At 38.9% G+C, this 27859-nt stretch overlaps 1 protein-coding gene across 3 annotated transcripts in view; it reads right to left on the bottom strand.

Annotated features, from left to right (window-relative positions):
- Nucleotides 1-27859, bottom strand: part of kifap3a (kinesin-associated protein 3a) — a 75654-nt gene that overhangs the window by 15116 nt on the left and 32679 nt on the right. For all 3 annotated transcript variants that reach the window (XM_088425305.1, XM_088425306.1, XM_088425307.1), the window contains 2 exons: nucleotides 5992-6104; nucleotides 626-791 (listed from right to left, as the gene is read on the bottom strand). In XM_088425305.1, coding sequence (XP_088281431.1) covers nucleotides 626-791; nucleotides 5992-6104 — 279 coding nt within the window. The remainder of the gene's footprint in view (nucleotides 1-625; nucleotides 792-5991; nucleotides 6105-27859) is intronic.

Raw genomic sequence — 27859 nt, 5'->3', positions numbered from 1 at the left:
CCAGCTGATGTAGAAACATCTCATGAAGCAACAATGAAGACTTCATCCAGACGTGCAGAAATAATTTGCCCACTGTAAAACAAAAATGTAATTTGCACTTTAAGTTACATCTGCATTTAATTTGAAACATTTATTGCTTTACTTTTTGTTCTAAAAACAATGTTCCATTTGTGCCATTTAAGTCAAATTTATAGGGCAAGTAATACCCTTTGAAATGTCACTGTTTACTTTGATGTGTTGACTCACAGAACCCTTCGATATTTCAGCCAATACAAACTAATTGGTAATCATTTTTAATTGACACTTGCCAGCTCATAAGAGAGGGGATTTCCTGAGAAGCAGGCAAAAACCTAAGGGTTGAGAATACATTTAAAAAAAAAAAAAAAATTGTTATACCGTTTTATTCATTTTTTTTAGTCGAAGTCAAAAGCATTTTTTACGCATTGACATAATTACACACACGCACACAACTTTGTGGAGAATCAACACCAAGTGGTATTTGTAAGGGAAAAGGAAACTTACCTTTAGAAATTAAAAATGAAATGATGTGTAGAAAAAAGGTACTTGAATTAAAAAAATGTGAAGAACTTTTGCTATATGGCGTGACAACCGAACATAATCATACCTGGTTTCAGTCTGTCTTTCAGGTAGGACACCAAGTTGTACTCTTTAAGAACCAGAGCCCAGTCAATGTCAGGAATAGTCAAATTTGCAAGTGTTCCAAGACATTCTATCACATATTCTTCAGCGTGTTCCAAGTTGATTTGAGATGCCAAATCTACAACATGTTCCTATCAAACAGCAGGAGAGGCATGGGAATTAACAAAATAAGAATGACTTCAAACTTTGAAATTAGAATGTGTGTATCAAGGATGCATTTTTTCATCCTGTGAGGTTAATTGCAAAAGTATACATACAACATTTTAATGAACATAAAACATAATAAACTATGAAGAGCCCACACAGTCTGGAGTACTCTGGAGTTTCTCGAGAATTTTTGCAATAAATGGAAGATTTGACACTGGTCTATAATTAAAAGAGATTTTCAGGATCAAGGTGGGGTTTCTTACGTAGTGGTCGAATAATGGCGGTCTTAAAAGCTTCTAATACAATGCCAATGAAGACCGACAAATTGATAATATTCAAAACAGATGATCTTAAAATCGGAAACAGGTTTTTAACAAGTTTCCTTGGAAGCGGGTCCAGAATGCAGGATTTCGGCTTTGCTGCATTAACCTGGCGTGTATCAACCATTCATCGGCCTAATTGTCCAATATAGTGTACTCAGTACCTGAGTGGGTATTTGGCTTTTATTTCGCCCATTTTTGCCTGAATCTGTTGCATAAAAAATTGTATGAAATCCTGTGAGGGGAGCTATGTGTCGTCTGCTCCTATTGTGTTAATTTAGCTACCGTATTAAATATTTGGCGTTTTTATTAAGACCAATCATTTTGTACAAATAATTAGTTTTAGGTAAACTAAGAGCTTCTTTATAATTAAGCAAGCTATCGCACTAGGCCTGACGGAAGACGTCGTTTGGTTGATCGCCATTTGCGCTCAAGTTTTCGACTTAACTGTTTAAGCGTGCAGGTTTCATCTATAAACTACGGAGTATGCCTCTTTGGACGAGTTTTAGGTCTTAACGGTGCGATAGAGTCAAGGGAATTTAAAAGAATCATGTTAAAATAATTTGTGAGCAAATCGATTGAATCAATAAAAAATTAAAAAGAAGCCGTTGCCAAATGCAGTAGTTCAGAAAGTGCAGCAGTGGTTGATGAACTAATATTACAGCTCTTATAACTTTGGTTGTGGTCAATAAGACCACCCTGAACTAAGACTTCAAATGTTATCAGGATCAGACATAGCATTAGTATAAGGCAATTTGTGACATTTGAAGCTGCTAAGTCACGTGTTAACAATAAATCTAAGATATTGCCATTCTGGTGCATCACAGCTTCTATTATCTGAGTGAAACCAAATGCACTGATTACTAAATAGAATCTACGTAGTTGGAAGGCGGCTGTTGATGGATCAACAACAACACCACGACTTCCGCACACGCGCACATGAAATGAAGGAGGTTACTAGGAACAAATATTCACACAAAAAGCAATTAGTCTGTAATCAACATAACATAAAACATCAGCATGTCCACAAAATAAAATAGAACAAACAAAATACAATACAAAACAATGTATGCAAACCCCGAATGAATTCACACACAAGTATTACATACATGGAAATGAATGAAAATACTGCACTAAATACTATGTACATACAGGGAAGTGAATGGAAATACTGAGGTAAATACTATGTAACAACTGTGACTGATCTGGATATGCTTGGAAATGAACAAACTGGCACATGTTTCATTATTTGCATATATATATATATATATATATATATATATATATATATATATATATATATATATATATATATATATATATATATATATTTGCATAATTGATCTGTTCATTTTGTTCTTTTCAATGTTTATTTTTATATCTTTTTAAATAAATTAATACATTTTAAACAGATTTCCTCCAAAATGACACTGTATATTGCTCTACCTTTGTTAATTTTTCTTTCATCTTATTTTATACTATAAAAGCTATACAACCTATAGCTAGCTTCAAAAATTAGCACTTGTTAATGGAGGATCCGAAAGAGCCAAAATTCAATATGTACCATTCAATAATTAAATAAAAGTGTCATTAAACAATTAATTGTTTCATTAATTAATTAAAAGTATCATTCCTTAAATAAAACATGTATTTAATTAATGCCACATTTAATTAATTAATGAAAATGTATTTAATAGACACTTAATTAATTAATTAAACATTTATTTAATTGACACTTTTAATTAATTAATGAAACATTTACGTATTTAATTAATGACACACTGTTGTGACGTTTCATGATTTATTTTATCTGTCAACTTCGCTTGTCAAAGTTTAATGGGCAGGTTCTATCACCTGATTGGTTACCCTCCTCCTCAAACCAAGCCATAGAAGGGGTTATAACCAATATGGATAGTTCTTTGGTCACTCTTTAGTCAATGTCATGATTGGAAAGTGCGGAAATCACACAACTTCAATACATTCCTCCACTTTGCGATGTATAAAATCGTATTGTGCAGGCCCTGCTTGCACACTCAGCAAGGTCCAAAACAGGGGTGGCCAAGTCTGATTCTCGAGAGCCACAATCGGCTTGTTTTCGATGTTTCCCTTCGACCAACACACCTGCCTCAAATCAGGGTCATTATCAGATTTACGTGAAGCAGGTCAATGAGGCCATAATTTGAATCAGGTGTTTTGGTTTTAGGGAAAGATCAAAAACAGAGGCTGGATTGTGACTCTCAAGAACAGGACTTGTCCACCCCTGGTCTAAAATACCTCTTATCTAACTCGCTTGAAAGCTTAGGAAAGTTCTTTGTGATCGGAGCCGCAATATTTGCAACCACTTCACACCAAAGCAATGGACTGAACGAGATTTGAGCTAAACAAGCTTTGGCACCGCCAACTAACTTTGATGAGTGAGGTTAAAAATTAAACTAAATGCATGAAACGTGCCGTTTCATGAATTTAATTAATCTGTCAACCTCACTCGTCAGAGTTCGATGGACAGCTCCTCAAACATGATGGTGTACCCCACTCTGTCTTGGTTTAAAGAGCAGGGTAACCAATCAGGTGCTCGGAACTGCCTTGGTTAAGGAGCAGGATAACCAATCACGTGTTGGAACCCGCCCATCAAACTTTGACGAGCGAGTTTGACAGATAAACTAAAGGCATGGAACACCGCAACAGTGTGTCCTTAATTAATTAAAAGTTTCATTTATTAATTAAATTTAGCATTTATTAAATAGATGTTTTATTTAATTAATGAAACATTTGATGAATGACACGTTTAATTAATTAATGAAACATTGAATTATTTAATGACACTTTTATTTATTTATTGAATGGTAGATTTATTTATTGAATTTTGGCACCTTTGGTCCTACACACTTGTCCACGTTATTTCTATTTATACTCGAAAAAGTCATGCTCCTTACAAATCAAAATTTAGTAAGTACTAAGTTGTATGAGGATTCTTTGCATCAGAATCAAATCAAATCGTGGGACAGTCAAAGATTTTCATTCTGAGATTATGACATCAAAATATGAATCATTGATCTATAATAATCAATGAACGTTACAATGCACAAAAATTGTTACTTTTACAAGCAATGCCAAAATCAGCACTGCATTCATTTTAGCATTAGCATCTAGCTTCGTCATGCTACACCTCAACGCAGGTAAAATGCTTCCACCACACCAATGAGATTCTCAATATGCTGGGGTCACCATCTTGGTCATTACCAAATGTTCCTGTTGTATTACATACAATCATTCTTGTATTTCTTTTTAAGTTTACTTTATTACTTTATTTTTTTTATTTTATTTACAGCTCATTTTAGCACATAACGCCAATTTATTTGACATGACGCCGTGATTTTTTTTTCTTTTGAGTTTTTTCCTTCGTTTGTCATGTATATCATTACCTGGGTGCCACTCACATGCCACACAATTTTTTACTATACTTTTTTACTTTTGTAAATGTTCAATTTTTAGATGTTTATTGAAATACATATTTAAAAGAGATTCATTGCTCTTTTTCTTTTTATCATTAATGGTTTAGAAGTCTAGAGTGCACAAAGCGAGATGCATTAATGCAGTACATGTTCAGGTGGTTAATCAAATTTCTAGATCGTGATATTGTCTGATATGATTGGGTAGTTTAACCCTTTCACTCCCGTTGGGACAATGCGCACTATTGAAAAAAATGGCAGTGGTATAGGAACGGGAGCAATAAGATGAAATGGCATCCCAACACATTCTAGTGGATACAAGCAACTTTTCCATACACAACAAGCCAGCTCATTTTGCTGGGCCCACTGTCAACAATGTAGATTGCGTTGTAAAATTTCTTGTATTGGACATCAATACATTTAGGGAGCCCAGGCTCGGTTGCCATCTAACAGGTATGGTATGCAAATGAGTGCAGTGAAGCACACCATGTTACATATCAGTGATTTCTGTCGCACATGCAGACCAGTTCTGTGCACCAATGATTATGATGATGATGATTATAATTATTATTTTTATTGCTATCATCTTTATTGTTGTTATAAAATACCCATGCGACAAAAAAATCCCAGGGCCTGTAACCTAATCTACGGAAGTGGGAATTTTTAAACTAATGTTCCGATTTTTTTTTTCCCTCCAATTAACGGAACTTTTCCAATTGTAGACTGTTTTTGTAATGGTTTAATGAATGATGGGAATGCTAAAAAAATGTCGGCTTAAGAATGTTGAAAGTGTATTTTTCATCCACCATAATGGACATTCCATCAGATGTCCGTTAGACGTCTGTCACTCCGAAATGTCCCATTCCCAGACAGAAATACAAGCCATCTGGTTTAAATATTTGTGTGCAATGTTTCTGTATCTTTAGACTATGAACCTGAGTCACTTTATAGTCAATGTGACTATAGTCACAGTGAGTTTGGTTGAGTGAATAAAATGTCTTGGTTCAATTCACTATTTGTGATTCACAGCCATAACACAGCCACCATTACTGGGAATATCTTTGTTAAAGTTGCCTTTCTGAGACATGGTTTCACTTACCAAAATGCATATTGTACACAATCTTGCTCAGCAGAATTAATGACTACTGAAAGCTAAAACTAATGTTTAGAATTATGTGTTCAGAGATTTTTTTATGTTATTGTGCTTTATACATGATTCATAAAAAGAAGCTGCACGCTAAAAATTTAGCAATGCATTCTTGTTTAGGTACTTTCAGTGTGAAAAAATGGCGGACCAACGATGACAGCAGGGAGGCAAAAGAATGTAAGTTGTCCATCTCTGCCTAAAAGTCCAATTGTCATTTTAATAAAAGACCAAAATAGTAGGTTGTTGTAGTCCTATTCTTTACACTTACCAAGAATAACATTTTGGTAGATCCATTGTGCTGTGAAATATTTCTGATCATCTTCATTACCAGAACATCTTTCAGTTTAACTGCCCGTTTCATCAGCATCTTCAAACCATTACCTGCAAGGAGTAAAATAAGAAATTGAAGGTGGATCATGGCCATCGTTGATCAAATTTCAGATCATCCAACTGATGTACGACCCATGGGCCGGTTCTGGCCCATGAGGGTTAATGTGGCCCGTAAGATGATTCCACGAAGCATTGAAAAATACTGAAAGGACCAAACCCATTAGTCCGCTGTAATGCCATTGCGTGTGTTAAATCAGTTCTCAACAATTTTTTCAGTGATGTAGCCCCTGTGAAATATGTTTTCAGCCAAGGACCCCTTAACCAGTGCAAAGCATTTTTAGGTGGAGGTTGGGGTTTAAAAAAAAAAAAAAAAAAAAGCGAAAGAAAAAAAAACTGCCATCAAGTGTCTGATTAAATAAATTTTAGACCTTTTCAAACTTTATTTGTATTGGTCCACAAAATATAATCAGCATTAAATGTCCTCTTATGGATCATAGAAAAAATCAATTTTCAAAAATAAAATAAATTACAATTAAATATTTCTTCACAAAAACGATCAAAAATAAAAAATTTAACTCCTATTAAATTTTTCTCCACAAAAAATAATCAACCTAAATTGTCAGGCCATTTCTCAATAAGAAATAATTATAACTTCCGTCTTCGTTGACTTTCGCTTCCGGGGAGTGTTTTTCTGCTGTCGCTGTTTTAGCCTTAGCTGGAGAGACGAACGATATTTTTCTTTTTCTATTTTTCTATTTTTACCACCACCCGTCGGACCTGTGTTCAGTGTTTTTTTTTCTTCTTTTTCCTTCATTTTTGAGGACTGCTTCCATTCTTCGATAGCTAGTGATTCGCCGTTTCTCTGAACAGCTCCTAGCTCCGTTCGTCCTCGTACAGCTCTGCTAGCGTAAGTATTTCGCTCGGCTGTACTAAGGTAAGCATGGCTCCGTGCACCTCCACCTCATCTGTCACTTGCGACACCTGAGTTATTCTCATGGAGAGGCTTTCTCTCCTAGAGGGCCGTGTCCATCAGCTAGAGCAGAGTAGTCTGATAATCGTAGATCAGACGGAAACATCTGATAGTGACAATGCGGGCCGTAGCCCTCCCGCAATGCCGCTAGCGTCGGCTAGTGCGGGTCGTAGCATACCCGCTAGTCCGGCTAGCATTAGCCCTAAGAAGCCTGCTAGCCGCAGTGAGCCTGTTCGGACGCATAATCGTTTTAGCCCCCTCTCTGGGAAAACTCTATTTCAGTCTACTGGCTCCCGCACATTAGTTATAGGGGACTCCATCACCCGTAACATCAAGCTTAAAACGCCAGCCACCGTAATGTGTATCCCTGGGGCCAGAGCACCCGACATTGAAGCTAACCTTAGGGAGCTGACACGCAAGAGGGCTAGACACCAGTCTAGTGCAAACAACACTAGCTACTCGGACATAGTGATACACGCCGGCTCCAACGATACTAGAATGAGGCAATCTGAGATTACAAAGAAGAACATAGCTAGGACTTGTAATCCCGCAAGAAAGATGAGTCGGCATCGAGTTATTGTCTCTGGCCCTCTGCCTGCGAGAGGCAATGATGAGAGGTTTAGCAGATTATTCTCGCTTAACCGGTGAATGGCTAGTTTCTGTAGAGAGCAGGGTTTCCAGTTTGTAGATAATTGGCCCTCTTTCTGGGGCCGGCCCGACCTGCTGAGGATGTATGGCCTTCACCCTAACTGGGAAGGCGCCATCACTCTTTCTAGAAACATAGATTACTGGTTGAGCCTTCCATGACTTCCCACATTAGAGCATGTCGGGTCGCAGGCGAGTAGCGAGCCTGCTAGTACGGGTGTGGAGTCGTTGAGGCTAGAGTTAACCGGCACTAGGCTGGACTGCTACAACACACATAGCATATTTAGTCTAGGTCACTGCAATCCACACACTGTTTCAATACCTAATGCTGAATGCCCTAATGATAAGATTTCTGCTGAGGTGGTGTTGATTAAGGAAAATAGCCCTGCCTCTAATCAGTAAGACTAGTGACAAAGTGCCTAGGCGGAATATTAATATCAATATGCGCGCTGTAGCCGTCAACAATCGAATTCCTACTTTACTAACATTGCGACGAGGTTTTAATTACTCAAAATACAGAGCAAGCCCCAGCCATAAAAATCTTGTTGGTATTAGTACTACCAACACAAGGACTCAGAATAGTCCAGGAAAAATTTCCCAGTTTAAATTCGGCTTCATAAATATTAGGTCACTCCCTTCAAAAGCCCTTCTTGTAAATGATCTTATTACAGATCAAAATCTTAACGTGCTTGGTCTCTGCGAAACCTGGCTAAAACCAAATGAATTCTTACCATTAAATGAGGCCTCACCCGCAAACTTTGTGGGCTCACATGTTGCCCGTACTTGTAAAAAAGGGGGGTGTGTCGCCCTAATTTCAGAATCTGATTTTAGGCTTAGCACAAGCACGAGTCACACTTTCAAGACATTTGAGGCTCTCGTTATGTGATCGAGCTCCTTACCACCATTCTATGTGGTAGTTATTTACCGTCCTCCCGGTTCATACTCTGGATTCTTAGATGAATTCCCTGAACTTATGGCTGACTTAATAACTCACACAGATAATATATTAATTATGGGTGACTTCAATATTCACATGAACTCCCCATTGGAGCCACTTACTGTAGCTTTTCAAGCAATAATCGATGCATTTGGTTTTACACAAATAATAAAAGCAGCAACACACCGGAATGGTAATATCTTAGACTTAGTGCTAACCCATGGCCTAACTTCCTCAAACATCACAATTCTGCCGCATACTAATGTTATGTCTGATCATTATCTTATAACATTTGAAGTCCTAGCTCAGTGTGGTCTTGTTGTCCACAACCAAGGCTTTAAGAGCCGTGATATTAATTCTTCAACCACTGCTGCACTTTCTGAATTACTGCCTTCCGCAACAGCTGCCTTTCCGTCTTTCACTGGTTCAGTCGATAAGCTCGCGAATGATTTTAATTCAGTTCTTTTAAATTCCCTAAACTCTATTGCGCCGCTGAAACTTAAAACTCGTCTGAAGCGGCACACTCCGTGGTTTACGGAGGAAACGTGTATGTGTAAATTGTTAAGTAGACAACTTGAGCGTAAATGGCGAACAACTAAACTCGAGGTTTTCCATCAGGCCTGGTGCGATAGCTTGCTGAAATATAAAGAGGCTCTTAGGTTAGCAAAAACAAATTACTTTTCCAAAATGATTAGTCTTAATAAAAATAACCCAAAATATTTATTTGAGACGGTAGCGCAGCTAACACAGCAGCAGCAGGTTAATCATAGTTCCCTCCATTCAGCACACAATTTCATGCAATTCTTTACTCAGCGGATTCAGCTAACAAGGGACAAAATAAAAAAGGCAGCGCCGCTTACCCCCTCGACTGTGATTGTTGATGCTAGTTCGGACAATCAGGTTCAAGAAAGTCTGGTTACCCTGTCCCAGTTTGATTTAGTATCCCTGGAGTGTCTTACACACCTGGTTAATGCAGCAAAGCCGACGTCCTGCATGCTCGACCCGCTTCCAAGGCAAACTCGTTAAAGATGTATTCCCGGTCTTAGGGTCATCTGTCTTGAATATTATCAACCTGTCACTCTCCTCTGGCATTGTACCTGAAGCTTTTAAGACGGCCGTCATTCAACCATTACTTAAGAAACCTCACCTAGATCCTGAAGATCTCTTTAACTATAGGCCAGTGTCACACCTTCCGTTTATCGCCAAAATTCTTGAGAAAGTTGTAACACAACAGCTTAGCGATTTTATGATAGACAACAATAGATTTGAACTCCTTTAGTCAGGTTTTAGGGCCAACCACTCAACTGAGACAGCCCTAGTAAAAGTGACGAATGATCTTCTCTTAGCCTTGGATTCCAACATCTCATCAATATTATTACTGCTTGATCTTAGTGCCGCATTTGACACTATTGATCATCATATTCTTATAGAACGTCTTAGATCATGTGTTGGTATCTCGGGATCAGCACTTTCTTGGTTCTTGGTTCTTACATCCTGGGAAGGACGCATAGTCTCTCTTATGGCGATGCGATCTCTGAATCTTTCTCCGTCTCATGTGGTGTCCCGCAGGGGTCAGTACTTGGTCCCTTACTATTCAACATCTACATGATTCCTCTCGGTGATATTATACGTAAACATGCTATTAGTTTTCATTGCTATGCTGATGATACCCAACTCTATATGCCCTTAGAAATAACGGATCCGTGCAAGTGCAGTAAACTGGAGGCTTTCCTTGCCGAGATTAAACAATGGATGTCTTCCAATTTTCTGCTTCTCAACCCTAATAAAACTGAGATGTTATTTATTGGCCCTGCTCATCATCAGCACTTGCTTAAGAATACCACGCTGAACCTAGAAAACTGTATTATTTCCCAAAGTAGTTCTGCAAAAAATCTCACCCTACCTATGGAAGTTTGCGCAGCCACCTCAGTAGAAATCTTTAAATCCCAACTAAAAACACATTTATATTCAAAAGCATTTAGTTAATTGAGCCTGTCTGCAGCTTTCTTCTTTTTTCTTTTTTCCTGCCCCCCTCTTCCGGCTGGGAAAGGAGGCTAGCTAAATGGTGAGGGTTGACTTGACCGCCTCCATTGGGTCCTGCACTGGTCGACCAGCACGGGTTAGGAGTTCGGCCGTCTGCGGTCCACCTGGCTGGAATGTGGGATGGTTCCTGCCCAATGGCTTTGCCTGCTGTCAAGACATCACTGCACTATATAGCACAAACTTAAAAAAGTTAAAAACTTAAAAAGTTGATGTTGTTCCAGGCCTAAAAATAACACTTTTAGAAGGCTTTTTTTTTCCTTTCTCCCTTTCTTTTCTTTCCTTGTTCTCGGCCCTCAACCCGTGATTTGCTCTTCAGATTTTTTAATGTCTTGTGAGTTTCAGTTCTCCATGCTTGTGTTTGGCCAGTATGCTCCCATTGTTACTGGTTAGTGATTTGTTCTTCTTTTGTAGTAACTACTTTAGGTGATTACTTTTTTTCTGTGCCAGCCTTTTACTATTGCCATTTATGTTTGACCCATAGTTCTATCTTTATCCTTGTAAATACTCATTTGTTGTAAATACCTATTGGCTCTATTTAGGGCCCGAGCAGTGACCACTGCGAGGTCGCTATTGTTCCTCCCCAGATTATTATTAGGGCCCGAGCAGCGACCGCTGCGAGGTCCCTATTGTTCCTCCCCAGATTATTATTATTAGGGACCTCGCAGTGACCACTGCGAGGTCCCTATTGTTCCTCCCCAGATTATTATTATTAGGGACCTAGCAGTGACCACTGCGAGGTCCCTATTGTTCCTCCCCAGATTATTATTATTAGGGCCTGAGCAGCGACCGCTGCGAGGTCCCTATTGTTCCTCTCCGGATTATTATTATTAGGGCCCGAGCAGCTACCGCTGCGAGAGCCCTCTTGTTTTTCTCCGGATTATTAGGGCCCGAGCAGCTACCGCTGCGAGAGCCCTCTTGTTTTTCTCCAGATTCTTCTTCTTATTATTATTATTATTATTATTATTATTATTATTATTAGGGCCCGAGCAGCTACCGCTGCGAGAGCCCTCTTGTTTTTCTCCAGATTATTATTCTTATTATTAGGGCCCGAGCAGCTACCGCTGCGAGAGCCCTCTTGTTTTTCTCCAGATTATTATTCTTCTTCTTATTATTAGGGCCCGAGCAGCTACCGCTGCGCTACCGCTACGCTTTACTCAATCACCTTCAAATTTGCTGTGGTCCATATTCACACGTAGGGGCACAAGTGGGCAAAATTTGGTGCAAATCTGAAACTTCACAGACACATGAAGACTCAAGCCCTTAACACATGTGTTTAAAAAAATCTTAAATTGCTTATAAGGCCACCTAGTGGCAAACAAAAATGTCCGTTTGATTTCTCGCGAAAACGAACAAAGTTGCTGTATTTGGACCCAGATGGTCTTATCTTTTCTAAACATTACATATTTGATGGATTTCCAATGCGGAATACACCTATCAACGTATTTTTTCTTATAGTGCGAGCGACACCTAGTGGCAGCCAAAAATGTAGCATTTTTTAAACGTTTTTATGTGTTTAGCTAAGCCCTTTGAAGTAATATCGCTGAAATTAAGTCTGAAAAGCCTCTAGACAGCCTTGCTGACCTCCACCAAATTTTACGAAGTTTCGATAATGGGCGTGGCCTCTACGACCATTTTCATTCCAAAACTTTATCTGTCAAGTAAAAGTTGCTGTAATATGACCCAGATGATCTGATCTTCTCACAATTTCACACATTGGATGAAAATATTCTCCTGAACATATCGACAAAAATATATTCCAGTTTAAAGCTAGCGCCACCTAGTGGCTGCAAAAAATGTCATTAGTCGAAAGATTACAGTCAATCCTGTTTGGTTTGACCTACAGCTATGAAACTTTGTAGGCATATGAAGGACTGCAAGACCTACAAAAAAGTCAATAGAAGTGATGTGCTAGGATGTACAGAAAAATTGTTAAGAATTTTTTTAATTAAAGTTTTGTCCCATTCTTAGAAATTAGCTGGTCTCAAACTAGTGCCTTTTTCTCTTAAATGATTCACCCCATTACCTTCACTTTTGGCACGAATCATTATCCAACTGAGGGGCACACATAGTCCAAATATCGTGAAGATCTCTTTACAAAAAAGATGGGGGCGGAGCTTCAAATTATGTTTAATACTTCCTTCGCCAAGAGTGACAAAAATATTAATAACTCAGCTATGACAGCTTCAAACCATCTGAAACTTTCCTGGGACTTTAAAAGTCATGCAATAATACAGCTATGTGATAAACTTTCAAATCATTTACAGTGCCACTCAGTGGCGGACAAAAATCTCATTTTTTATACTTTTATGTACTGTGAAATGCCTGTTTGACTAAATGAACTCAAAAATGGTCAGATAAGCTATGACACATTGGAACATTAAGGTTCTCAACTTTTATGACTTTTCAATAAAGGGCGTGGCCTCTATGCCAACTCAAAATCAAATGTCTCGCCAAAACGGTAAAAGTTGCTGTAATTGGACCTAGATGATCTGATATTTTTAAAACTTCGTATATGGGATTGGAGTCCAATGTGAAACACACCTACAAGCCTATTTTTTAATCATAGTACGAGCGCCACCTAGTGGCTGCAAAAAAATAGCAAATCCTTAATGTTTTTATGTACTCTGCTGAGCCCCTTAAAGTGATATCCTTAAAATGTGTTCTGAAAAGCCAGTGGCCATGCCTTATGCCCCCCACATATGAGTACAATGTTTCGACAGTGGCTGTGGCCTATATGGCATTGTAAGTCACAAAATTGGAACAATAAAAGCTGCAGTAACTCCACACACATTGTCCCACCTTGTCTAAATTTTACATATTTGGTAATAGTCCTGCACTGAAGTGATCTACAACAAATTTTTCATCATTCATAGTCCTTGTTCATACCCCGACCTGTTCATACCCCAACGTGCACAGTTCTGCGAGGGCCCTTTATAGCTGCTTGCAGCTCTAGTTATTATTATTATTATTTACTGTGCAGCGCTTTTCCATTTTTGAGGGCCTAAACATGCACGAAAAGTCACCAAAATTTGCACATTTGTCGGGCCCGGTGAAAAATTGGATATTTTTGTATCAGGTCCCGAACTGCTCCTTTTTTCTCCCAAACGCTTGACCCGATCGACTTCAAATTTGCTGTGATGTTTTATCTGACTCTGAGGCACAATTGTTCAAATTTTCGTGACGATCCGCAATCAAATATGGTGGGGGCGGGGCTTCATATTATGCCTTTGATGATTACTTTGCCACATGTGAAACAAACCTTTATAACTCAGCTTTCCAAGCTTGGAAAAATCTGAAACTTCACAGACACATGAAGACTCAAGCCCTTAACACATGTGTTTAAAAAAATCTTAAATTGCTTATAAGGCCACCTAGTGGCAAACAAAAATGTCCGTTTGATTTCTCGCGAAAACGAACAAAGTTGCTGTATTTGGACCCAGATGGTCTTATCTTTCCTAAACATTACATATTTGATGGATTTCCAATGCGGAATACACCTATCAATGTATTTTTTCTTATAGTGCGAGCGACACCTAGTGGCAGCCAAAAATATAGCATTTTTTAAACGTTTTTATGTGTTTAGCTGAGCCCTTTGAAGTAATATCGCTGAAATTAAGTCTGAAAAGCCTCTAGATAGCCTTGCTGACCTCCACCAAATTTTACGAAGTTTCGATAATGGGCGTGGCCTCTACGACCATTTTCATTCCGAAGCTTTATCTGTCCAGTAAAATTTGCTGTAATTTGACCCAGATGATCTGATCTTCTCACAATTTCACACATTGGATGAAAATATTCTCTTGAACATATCAACAAAAATAATTTCCAGTTCAAAGCTAGCGCCACCTAGTGGCTGCAAAAAATGTCATTAGTCGAAAGATTACAGTCAATCCTGTTTGGTTTGACCTACAGCTATGAAACTTTTTAGGCAAATGAAGGACTGTAAGACCTACAAAAAAGTCAATAGAAGTGATGTGCTAGGATGTACAGAAAATTTTTTATGAATTTTTTTCAATATGCAGTTTTGTCCCATTCTTAGACATTAGCTGCTCTCAAACTAGTGCCTTTTACTCTTAAAGGATTCACCCCATTACCTTCAACTTTGGCATGAATCATTATCCAACTGAGGGGCACACATAGTCCAAATATCGTGAAGATCTCTTGACATAAAAGATGGGGGCGGAGCTTCAAATTATGTTTAATACTTCCTTCGCCAAGAGTGAAAAAAATCTTAAAAACTCAGCTATTACAGCCTCAAACCATCTGAAACTTTCCTGGGCCTTTAAAAGTCATGCAATAATACAGCTATGTGATAAACTTTCAAATCATTTACAGCGCCACCCAGTGGCGGACAAAAATCTCATTTTTTATACTTTTATTTACTGTGAAATGCCTGTTTGACTAAATGAACTCAAAAATGGTCAGAAAAGCTATGACACATTGGAACATTAAGGTTCTCAACTTTTATGACTTTTCAATAAAGAGCGTGGCCTATATGCCAACTCAAAATCCGATGTCTCGCGAAAACGGTAAAAGTTGCTGTAATTGGACCTAGACGATCTGATATTTTTAAAACTTCGTATATGGGATGGGAGTCCAATGTGAAACACACCTACAAGCCTATTTTTTATCATAGTACGAGCGCCACCTAGTGGCAGCAAAAAACATAGCAAATCCTTAATGTTTTTATGTACTCTGCTGAGCTCCTTGAAGCGATATCCCTTAAATGTTTTCTGAAAAGCCAGCGGCCATGCCTTATGCCCTCCACAAATCAGTACGATGTTTCCACAGTGGGTGTGGCCTATATGGCATTGAAAGTAACAAAATTGGAACAATAAAAGCTGCAGTAACTCCACCCACATTGTCCCACCTTGTCTAAATTTTACATATTTGGTAAGAGTCCTGCACTGAAGTCATCTACAACTACTTTTTCATCGTTCATAGTCCTTGTTCATACCCCGACCTGTTCATACCCCAACGTGCACAGGTCTGCGAGGGCCCTTTATAGCTGCTTGCAGCTCTAGTTAGGGCCCGAGCAGCTACCGCTGCGAGAGCCCTCTTGTTTTTCTCCGGATTATTATTAGGGCCCGAGCAGCTACCGCTGCGAGAGCCCTCTTGTTTTTCTCCAGATTATTAGGGCCCGAGCAGCTACCGCTGCGAGAGCCCTCTTGTTTTTCTCCAGATTATTATTAGGGCCCGAGCAGCTACCGCTGCGAGAGCCCTCTTGTTTTTCTCCAGATTATTATTCTTATTATTATTATTATTATTATTAGGGCCCGAGCAGCTACCGCTGCGAGAGCCCTCTTGTTTTTCTCCAGATTATTATTCTTCTTATTATTATTATTAGGGCCCGAGCAGCTACCGCTGCGAGAGCCCTCTTGTTTTTCTCCAGATTATTATTATTATTATTATTATTTACTGTGCAGCGCTTTTCCATTTTTGAGGGCCTAAACATGCACGAAAAGTCACCAAAATTTGCACATTTGTCGGGCCCTGTGAAAAATTGGATATTTTTGTGTTTCCCAAAACAATGCAAAAAAAATGGCTCTGCAGCGCCACCTAAGGTTGAAAAAGTGCACCTGGTCCCGGCCCGTTTGACCTAGAGCTACGAAAATTTTTAGGCATATGTAGGACCTAGAGACCTACAAAAAAGTCAGCGCGAGCCATGTGCTCAGATGTACAGAAAAAGAGTTATGAATTTTTGAATGTGCATTTTTGGCCCATTTTTGCACGTTTGCAGGTCACAAACTGCTCCTTGTTTCTCCCAAACGCTTTACTCAATCGCCTTCAAATTTGCTGTGGTCCATATTCACACATAGGGGCACAAGTGGGCAAAATTTGGTGCAGATCCGCTGACATATATGATAGGGGCGTGGCTTCAAATTATGTGTTCAATTTTTCCTTCGCCAAGAGTGACAAAAACCTTAATAACTTTGATGTACTAGCTTAAAAAAATCTAAAACTTCATAGACACATGGAAACTTATGTCTTTAACACCTTTAAAAAAAGTTTTTTTAAATACCTACTAGCGCCGCCTAGTGGTTGATTAAAATGTCATTTTTTACACTTTCGTGTATTGTGCTCAGTCTGTTTGAGTAAAACAAATGAAAATTGGTCAGAATATCATTAAGACATGGAATATTAAGGTTTTAAAATTATACGACTTTTCGATAATGGGCGTAGTCTGCACGCCACCTCAAAGTCAGATGACTCGCCAAAACGAAAAAAGTGGCTGTAATTGGCCCCAAAATGGCCTTATGAGTGGAAAATAGCCTCTCACTCCCGGCCCGTTTGACCTACAGCTCCAAAAATTTGTAGCCTTATGTAGGACCTCGAGCCCTACAAAAAAGTCAGCGCGAGCCATGTGCTCAGATGTACAGAAAGAGAGTTATGAATTTTTGAATGTGCACCTTTAGCCCGTTTTTGCTCATTTGCAGGTCCCGAACTGCTCCTTTTTTCTCCCAAATGCTTGACCCGATCGACTTCAAATTTGCTGTGATGTTTTATCTGACTGTCAGGCACAATTGTTCAAATTTTTGTGATGATCCGCCATCAAATATGTTGGGGGCGGGGCTTTATATTATGCCTTTGATGAGTACTTTGCCACATGTGAAGCAAACCTTTATAACTCAGCTTTACAAGCTTAGAAAAATCTGAAACTTCACAGACACATGGAGACTCAAGCCCTTAACACAAGTGTTTAAAAAAATATTCAATTGCTTATAAGGCCATCTAGTGGCAAACAAAAATGTCAGTCTGATGTCTCGCCATAACGAACAAAGTTGCTGTGTTTGGTCCCAGAGGGTCTTATCTTTTCTAAACTTCATAAATTTTATGGGTTTCCAATGCGGAATACACCTAACAACGTATTTTTTGTTATAGTGCGAGCGCCACCTAGTGGCAGCCAAAAATAGAGCATTTTTTAAACGTTTTTATGTGTTTAGCTGAGCCCTTTGATGTAATATCGCTGAAATTAGGTCTGAAAAGCCTCTAGACAGCCCTGCTGACCTCCACCAAATTTTACGAAGTTTCGATAATGGGCGTGGCCTCTACGACCATTTTCATTCCGAAGCTTTATCTGTCCAGTAAAAGTTGCTGTAATTTGACCCAGATGATCTGATCTTCTCACAATTTCACACATTGGATGAAAATATTCTCCTGAACATATCGACAAAAATATATTCCAGTTTAAAGCTAGCGCCACCTAGTGGCTGCAAAAAATGTCATTAGTCGAAAGATTACAGTCAATCCTGTTTGGTTTGACCTACAGCTATGAAACTTTGTAGGCAAATGAAGGACTGCAAGACCTACAAAAAAGTCAATAGAAGTGATGTGCTAGGATGTACAGAAAAATTGTTAAGAATTTTTTTAATGTGCAGTTTTGTCCCATTCTTAGACATTAGCTGGTCTCAAACTAGTGCCTTTTTCTCTTAAACGATTCACCCCATTACCTTCAACTTTGGCATGAATCATTATCCAACTGAGGGGCACACATAGTCCAAATATCGTGAAGATCTCTTGACATAAAAGATGGGGGCGGAGCTTCAAATTATGTTTAATACTTCCTTCGCCAAGAGTGACAAAAATGTTAATAACTCAGCTATGACAGCTTCAAACCATCTGAAACTTTCCTGGGACTTTAAAAGTCATGCAATAATACAGCTATGTGATAAACTTTCACATCATTTACAGCGCCACCCAGTGGCGGACAAAAATCTCATTTTTTATACTTTTATGTACTGTGAAATGCCTGTTTGACTAAATGAACTAAAAAATGGTCAGAAAAGCTATGACACATTGGAACATTAATGTTCTCAACTTTTATGACTTTTCATTAAAGGGTGTGGCCTCTATGCAAACTCAAAGTCTGATGTCTCGCAAAAACGGTAAAAGTTGCTGTAATTGGACCTAGATGATCTGATGTTTGCAAAACTTCATATATGGGATGGGAGTCCAATGTGAAACACACCTAGGAGCCTATTTTTTATCATAGTACGAGCGCCACCTAATGGCAGCAAAAAAATATAGCAAATCCTTAACGTTTTTATATACTCTGCTGAGCCCCTTGAAGTGATATCCCTTAAATGTTTTTTGAAAAGCCTGTGGCCATGCCTTATGCCCTCCACAAATCAGTACGATGTTTCGACAGTGGGTGCGGCCTATATGGCATTATAAGTCACAAAATTGGAACAATAACAGCTGCAGTAACTCCACCCACATTGTCCCACCTTGTCTAAATTTTACATATTTGGTAAGAGTCCTGCACTGAAGTCATCTACAACTAATTTTTCATCGTTCGTAGTCCTTGTTCATACCCCGACCTGTTCATACCCCAACGTGCACAGGTCTGCGAGGGCCCTTTATAGCTGCTTGCAGCTCTAGTTATTATTATTATTATTTACTGTGCAGCGCTTTTCCATTTTTGAGGGCCTAAACATGCACGAAAAGTCACCAAAATTTGCACATTTGTCGGGCCCAGTGAAAAATTGGATATTTTTGTGTTTCTCAAAAGAATGCAAAAAAAATTGCTCTGCAGCGCCACCTAAGGTTGAAAAAGTGCACCTGGTCCCGGCCCGTTTGACCTAGAGTTACGAAAATTTTTAGGCATATGAAGGGCCTAGAGACCTACAAAAAAGTCAGTGCGAGCCATGTGCTCAGATGTACAGAAAAAGAGTTATGATTTTTTGAATGTGCATTTTTGGCCCATTTTTGCACGTTTGCAGGTCCCGAACTGCTCCTTGTTACTCCTAAACGCTTTACTCAATCGCCTTCAAATTTGCTGTGGTCCATATTCACACATAGGGGCACAACTGGGCAAAATTTGGTGCAGATCCGCTGACATATATGATAGGGGCGTGGCTTCTACTCATGTGTTCAATTTTTCCTTCGCCAAGAGGGACAAAAACCTTAATAACTTTGATGTACTAGCTTAAAAAAATCTAAAACTTCATAGACACATGGAAACTTATGTATTTAACACCTTTAAAAAAATTTTTTTTAAATACCTACTAGCGCCGCCTAGTGGTTGATTAAAATGTCATTTTTTACACTTTCATGTATTGTGCTCAGTCTGTTTGAGTAAAACAGATGAAAATTGGTCAGAATATCAATAAGACATGGAATATTGAAGTTTTAAAATTTTATGACTTTTCGATAATGGGCGTAGTCTGCACGCCACCTCAAAGTCAGATGACTCGCCAAAACGAAAAAAGTGGCTGTAATTGGCCCCAAAATGGCCTTATGAGTGGAAAATAGCCTCTCAATCCCGGCCCGTTTGACCTAGAGCTCCAAAAATTTGTAGCCTTATGTAGGACCTCCAGCCCTACAAAAAAGTCAGCGCGAGCCATATGCTCAGATGTACCGAAAGAGAGTTATGAATTTTTGAATGTGCACTTTCGGCCCGTTTTTGCTCATTTGCAGGTCCCGAACTGCTCCTTTTTTCTCCCAAACGCTTGACCCGATCGACTTCAAATTTGCTGTGATGTTTTATCTGACTGTCAGGCACAATTGTTCAAATTTTTGTGATGATCCGCCATCAAATATGTTGGGGGCGGGGCTTTATATTATGCCTTTGATGATTACTTTGCCACATGTGAAACAAACCTTTATAACTCAGCTTTACAAGCTTAGAAAAATCTGAAACTTCACAGACACATGGAGACTAAAGCCCTTAACACAAGTGTTTAAAAAAATATTCAATTGCTTATAAGGCCATCTAGTGGCAAACAAAAATGTCAGTCTGATGTCTCGCCAAAACGAACAAAGTTGCTGTGTTTGGTCCCAGATGGTCTTATCTTTTCTAAACTTCATATATTTGATGGGTTTCCAATGCGGAATACACCTAACGACGTATTTTTTGTTATAGTGCGAGCGCCACCTAGTGGCAGCCAAAAATAGAGCATTTTTTAAACGTTTTTCTGTGTTTAGCTGAGCCCTTTGAAGTAATATCGCTGAAATTAGGTCTGAAAAGCCTCTAGACAGCCCTGCTGACCTCCACTAAATTTTACGAAGTTTCGATAATGGGCGTGGCCTCTACGACCATTTTCATTCCGAAACTTTATCTGTCCAGTAAAAGTTCCTGTAATTCGACCCAGATGATCTGATCTTCTCACAATGTCACACATTGGATGAAAATATTCTCCTAAACAAATCTGCAAAAATATATTCCAGTTTAAAGCTAGCGCCACCTAGTGGCTGCTAAAAATGTCATTAGTCGAAAGATTACAGTCAAACCTGTTTGGTTTGACCTACAGCTATGAAACTTTGTAGGCAAATGAAGGACTGTAAGACCTACAAAAAAGTCAATAGAAGTGATTTGCTAGGATGTACAGAAAAATTGTTATGAATTTTTTTAATGTGCAGTTTTGTCCCATTCTTAGACATTAGCTGGTCTCAAACTAGTGCCTTTTTCTCTTAAACGATTCACCCCATTTCCTTCAACTTTGGCATGAATCATTATCCAACTGAGGGGCACACATAGTCCAAATATCGTGAAGATCTCTTGACATAAAAGATGGGGGCGGAGCTTCAAATTATGTTTAATACTTCCTTCGCCAAGAGTGACAAAAATCTTAATAACTCAGCTATGACAGCTTTAAACCATCTGGAACTTTCCTGGGACTTTAAAAGTCATGCAATAATACAGCTATGTGATAAACTTTCAAATCATTTACAGCGCCACCCAGTGGCGGACAAAAATCTCATTTTTTATACTTTTATGTTCTGTGAAATGCCTGTTTGACTAAATGAACTCAAAAATGGTCAGAAAAGCTATGACACATTTAAACATTAAGGTTCTCAACTTTTATGACTTTTCAATAAAAGGGCGTGGCCTCTATGCCAACTCAAAATCCGATGTCTCGCCAAAACGGTAAAAGTTGCTGTAATTGGACCTAGATGATCTGATATTTTTAAAACTTCGTATATGGGATGGGAGTCCAATGTGAAACACACCTACAAGCCTATTTTTTATCATAGTACGAGCGCCACCTAGTGGCAGCAAAAAACATAGCACATCCTTAATGTTTTTATGTACTCTGCTGAGCCCCTTAAAGTGAGATCCTTAAAATGTTTTCTGAAAAGCCAGTGGCCCTGCCTTATGCCCCCCACATATGAGTACAATGTTTCGACAGTGGGTGTGGCCTATATGGCATTGAAAGTCACAAAATTGGAAAAATAAAAGCTGCAGTAACTCCACACACATTGTCCCACCTTGTCTAAATTTTACATATTTGGTAAGAGTCCTGCACTGAAGTGATCTACAACAAATTTTTCATCATTCATAGTCCTTGTTCATACCCGACCTGTTCATACCCCAACGTGCACAGGTCTGCGAGGGCCCTTTATAGCTGCTTGCAGCTCTAGTTATTATTATTATTATTTACTGTGCAGCGCTTTTCCATTTTTGAGGGCCTAAACATGCACGAAAAGTCACCAAAATTTGCACATTTGTCGGGCCCGGTGAAAAATTGGATATTTTTGTGTTTCCCAAAACAATGCAAAAAAAATGGCTCTGCAGCGCCACCTAAGGTTGAAAAAGTGCACCTGGTCCCGGCCCGTTTCACCTAGAGCTACGAAAACTTTTATGCATATATAGGACCTAGAGACCTACAAAAAAGTCAGCGCGAGCCATGTGCTCAGATGTACAGAAAAAGAGTTATGAATTTTTGAATGTGCATTTTTGGCCCATTTTTGCACGTTTGCAGGTCCCAAACTGCTCCTTGTTTCTCCTAAACGCTTTACTCAATCGCCTTCAAATTTGCTGTGGTCCATATTCACACATAGGGGCACAAGTGGGCAAAATTTGGTGCAGATCTGCTGACATATATGATAGGGGCGTGGCTTCAAATTATGTGTTCAATTTTTCCTTCGCCAAGAGGGACAAAAACCTTAATAACTTTGATGTACTAGCTTAAAAAAATCTAAAACTTCATAGACACATGGAAACTTATGTCTTTAACACCTTTAAAAAAAGGTTTTTTAAATACCTACTAGCGCCGCCTAGTGGTTGATTAAAATGTCATTTTTTACACTTTCATGTATTGTGCTCAGTCTGTTTGAGTAAAACCAATGAAAATTGGTCAGAATATCAATAAGACATGGAATATTAAGGTTTTAAAATTTTACGACTTTTCGATAATGGGCAGAGTCTGCACGCCACCTCAAAGTCAGATGACTCGCCAAAACGAAAAAAGTGGCTGTAATTGGCCCCAAAATGGCCTTATGAGTGGAAAATAGCCTCTCACTCCCGGCCCGTTTGACCTAGAGCGACAAAAATTTGTAGCCTTATGTAGGACCTCGAGCCCTACAAAAAAGTCAGCGCGAGCCATGTGCTCAGATGTACAGAAAGAGAGTTATGAATTTTTGAATGTGCACTTTTGGCCCGTTTTTGCTCATTTGCAGGTCCCGAACTGCTCCTTTTTTCTCCCAAACGCTTGACCCGATCGACTTCAAATTTGCTGTGATGTTTTATCTGACTGTGAGGCACAATTGTTCAAATTTTTGTGACGATCCGCCAACAAATATGTTGGGGGCGGGGCTTTATATTATGCCTTTGATGATTACTTTGCCACATGTGAAACAAACCTTTATAACTCAGCTTTACAAGCTTAGAAAAATCTGAAACTTCACAGACACATGGAGACTCAAGCCCTTAACACAAGTGTTTAAAAAAATATTCAATTGCTTATAAGGCCATCTAGTGGCAAACAAAAATGTCAGTCTGATGTCTCGCCAAAACGAACAAAGTTGCTGTGTTTGGTCCCAGATGGTCTTATCTTTTCTAAACTTCATATATTTGATGGGTTTCCAATGCGGAATACACCTATCAACGTATTTTTTTTATAGTGCGAGCGCCACCTAGTGGCAGCCAAAAATATAGCATTTTTTTAAACGTTTTTATGTGTTTAGCTGAGCCCTTTGAAGTAATATCGCTGAAATTAAGTCTGAAAAGCTTCTAGACAGCCTTGCTGACCTCCACCAAATTTTACGAAGTTTCGATAATGGGCGTGGCCTCTACGACCATTTTCATTCCGAAACTTTATCTGTCCAGTAAAAGTTCCTGTAATTCGACCCAGATGATCTGATCTTCTCACAATGTCACACATTGGATGAAAATATTCTCCTAAACAAATCTGCAAAAATATATTCCAGTTTAAAGCTAGCGCCACCTAGTGGCTGCTAAAAATGTCATTAGTCGAAAGATTACAGTCAAACCTGTTTGGTTTGACCTACAGCTATGAAACTTTGTAGGCAAATGAAGGACTGTAAGACCTACAAAAAAGTCAATAGAAGTGATTTGCTAGGATGTACAGAAAAATTGTTATGAATTTTTTTAATGTGCAGTTTTGTCCCATTCTTAGACATTAGCTGGTCTCAAACTAGTGCCTTTTTCTCTTAAACGATTCACCCCATTTCCTTCAACTTTGGCATGAATCATTATCCAACTGAGGGGCACACATAGTCCAAATATCGTGAAGATCTCTTGACATAAAAGATGGGGGCGGAGCTTCAAATTATGTTTAATACTTCCTTCGCCAAGAGTGACAAAAATCTTAATAACTCAGCTATGACAGCTTTAAACCATCTGGAACTTTCCTGGGACTTTAAAAGTCATGCAATAATACAGCTATGTGATAAACTTTCAAATCATTTACAGCGCCACCCAGTGGCGGACAAAAATCTCATTTTTTATACTTTTATGTTCTGTGAAATGCCTGTTTGACTAAATGAACTCAAAAATGGTCAGAAAAGCTATGACACATTTAAACATTAAGGTTCTCAACTTTTATGACTTTTCAATAAAAGGGCGTGGCCTCTATGCCAACTCAAAATCCGATGTCTCGCCAAAACGGTAAAAGTTGCTGTAATTGGACCTAGATGATCTGATATTTTTAAAACTTCGTATATGGGATGGGAGTCCAATGTGAAACACACCTACAAGCCTATTTTTTATCATAGTACGAGCGCCACCTAGTGGCAGCAAAAAACATAGCACATCCTTAATGTTTTTATGTACTCTGCTGAGCCCCTTAAAGTGATATCCTTAAAATGTTTTCTGAAAAGCCAGTGGCCCTGCCTTATGCCCCCCACATATGAGTACAATGTTTCGACAGTGGGTGTGGCCTATTTGGCATTGAAAGTCACAAAATTGGAAAAATAAAAGCTGCAGTAACTCCACACACATTGTCCCACCTTGTCTAAATTTTACATATTTGGTAAGAGTCCTGCACTGAAGTGATCTACAACAAATTTTTCATCATTCATAGTTCTTGTTCATACCCGACCTGTTCATACCCCAACGTGCACAGGTCTGCGAGGGCCCTTTATAGCTGCTTGCAGCTCTAGTTATTATTATTATTATTTACTGTGCAGCGCTTTTCCATTTTTGAGGGCCTAAACATGCACGAAAAGTCACCAAAATTTGCACATTTGTCGGGCCCGGTGAAAAATTGGATATTTTTGTGCTTCCCAAAACAATGCTAAAAAAATGGCTCTCCACCTAAGGTTGAAAAAGTGCACCTGGTCCCGGCCCGTTTGACCTAGAGCTACGAAAATTTTTAGGCATATGTAGGACCTAGAGACCTACAAAAAAGTCAGCGCGAGCCATGTGCTCAGATGTACAGAAAAAGAGTTATGAATTTTTGAATGTGCATTTTTGGCCCATTTTTGCACGTTTGCAGGTCCCAAACTGCTCCTTGTTTCTCCTAAACGCTTTACTCAATCACCTTCAAATTTGCTGTGGTCCATATTCACACATAGGGGCACAAGTGGGCAAAATTTGGTGCAGATCCGCTGACATATATGATAGGGGCGTGGCTTCAAATTATGTGTTCAATTTTTCCTTCGCCAAGAGTGACATAAACCTTAATAACTTTGTTGTACTAGCTTAAAAAAATCTAAAACTTCATAGACACATGGAAACTTATGTCTTTAACACCTTTGAAAAAAGTTTTTTTAAATACCTACTAGCGCCGCCTAGTGGTTGATTAAAATGTTATTTTTTACACTTTCATGTATTGTGCTCAGTCTGTTTGAGTAAAACAAATGAAAATTGGTCAGAATATCATTAAGACATGGAATATTAAGGTTTTAAAATTTTACGACATTTCGATAATGAGCGTAGTCTGCACGCCACCTCAAAGTCAGATGACTCGCCAAAACGAAAAAAGTGGCTGTAATTGGCCCCAAAATGGCCTTATGAGTGGAAAATAGCCTCTCACTCCCGGCCCGTTTGACCTAGAGCTCCAAAAATTTGTAGCCTTATGTAGGACCTCGAGCCCTACAAAAAAGTCAGCGCGAGCCATATGCTCAGATGTACAGAAAGAGAGTTATGAATTTTTGAATGTTCACTTTTGGCCCGTTTTTGCTCATTTGCAGGTCCCGAACTGCTCCTTTTTTCTCCCAAACGCTTGACCCGATCGCCTTCAAATTTGCTGTGATGTTTTATCTGACTGTGAGGCACAATTGTTTAAATTTTTGTGACGATCCGCCGACAAATATGTTGGGGGCGGGGCTTTATATTATGCCTTTGATGATTACTTTGCCACATGTGAAACAAACCTTTATAACTCAGCTTTCTAAGCTTGGAAAAATCTGAAACTTCACAGACACATGAAGCCTCAAGCCCTTAACACATGTTTTAAAAAAAATCTTCAATTGCTTATAAAGCCACCTAGTGGCAAACAAAAATGTCAGTCTGATGTCTCGCGAAAACGAACAAAATTGCTGTATTTGGACCCAGATGGTCTTATCTTTTCTAAACTTCATATATTTAATGGGTTTCCAATGCGGAATACACCTATCAACATATTTTTTGTTATAGTGCGAGCGCCACCTAGTGGCAGCCAAAAATATAGCATTTTTTAAACGTTTTTAAGTGTTTAGCTGAGCCCTTTGAAGTAATATCGCTGAAATTAAGTCTGAAAAGCCTCTAGACAGCCTTGCTGACCTCCACCAAATTTTACTAAGTTTCGATAATGGGCATGGCCTCTATGACCATTTTCATTCCAAAGCTTTATCTGTCCAGTAAAATTTGCTGTAATTTGACCCAGATGATCTGATCTTCTCATAATTTCACACATTGCATGAAAATATTCTCCTGAACATATCGACAAAAATATATTCCAGTTTAAAGCTAGCGCCACCTAGTGGCTGCAAAAAATGTCATTAGTCGAAAGATTACAGTCAATCCTGTTTGGTTTGACCTACAGCTATGAAAATTTGTAGGCAAATGAAGGACTGCAAGGCCTACAAAAAAGTCAATAGAAGTGATGTGCTAGGATGTACAGAAAAATTGTTATGAATTTTTTTAATGTGCAGTTTTGTCCCATTCTTAGACATTAGCTGGTCTCAAACTAGTGCCTTTTTCTCTTAAACGATTCACCCCATTACCTTCAACTTTGGCATGAATCATTATCCAACTGAGGGGCACACATAGTCCAAATATCGTGAAGATCTCTTGACATAAAAGATGGGGGCGGAGCTTCAAATTATGTTTAATACTTCCTTTGCCAAGAGTGACAAAAATCTTAATAACTCAGCTATGACAGCTTCAAACCATCTGAAACTTTCCTGGGCCTTTAAAAGTAATGCAATAATACAGCTATGTGATAAACTTTCAAATCATTTACAGCGCCACCCAGTGGCGGACAAAAATCTCATTTTTTATACTTTTATGTACTGTGAAATGCCTGTTTGACTAAATGAACTAAAAAATGGTCAGAAAAGCTATGACACATTGGAACATTAAGGTTCTCAACTTTTATGACTTTTCATTAAAGGGCGTGGCCTCTATGCAAACTCAAAGTCTGATGTCTCCCCAAAACGGTGAAAGTTGCTGTAATTGGACCTAGATGATCTGATGTTTGCAAAACTTCATATATGGGACGGGAGTCCAATGTGAAACACACCTAGGAGCCTATTTTTTAACATAGTACGAGCGCCACCTAATGGCAGCAAAAAATATAGCAAATCCTTAATGTTTTTATGTACTCTGCTGAGCCCCTTGAAGTGATATCCCTTAAATGTTTTCTGAAAAGCCAGTGGCCATGCCTTATGCCCCCCACAAATCAGTACAATGTTTCGACAGTGGGTGTGGCCTATATGGCATTGAAAGTCACAAAATTGGAACAATAAAAGCTGCAGTAACTCCACACACATTGTCCCACCTTGTCTAAATTTTACATATTTGGTAAGAGTCCTGCACTGAAGTCA

Source organism: Hippichthys cyanospilos, chromosome 10, assembly GCF_059441005.1.
Source record: "Hippichthys cyanospilos isolate Australia breed blue-spotted pipefish chromosome 10, RoL_Hcya_1.0, whole genome shotgun sequence".
In the NCBI taxonomy this organism is placed as follows: Eukaryota; Metazoa; Chordata; class Actinopteri; order Syngnathiformes; family Syngnathidae; genus Hippichthys; species Hippichthys cyanospilos.
The sequence above is the reverse complement of the archived record's forward strand: the minus strand, read 5'-3'. Positions and strand labels throughout refer to the sequence as shown.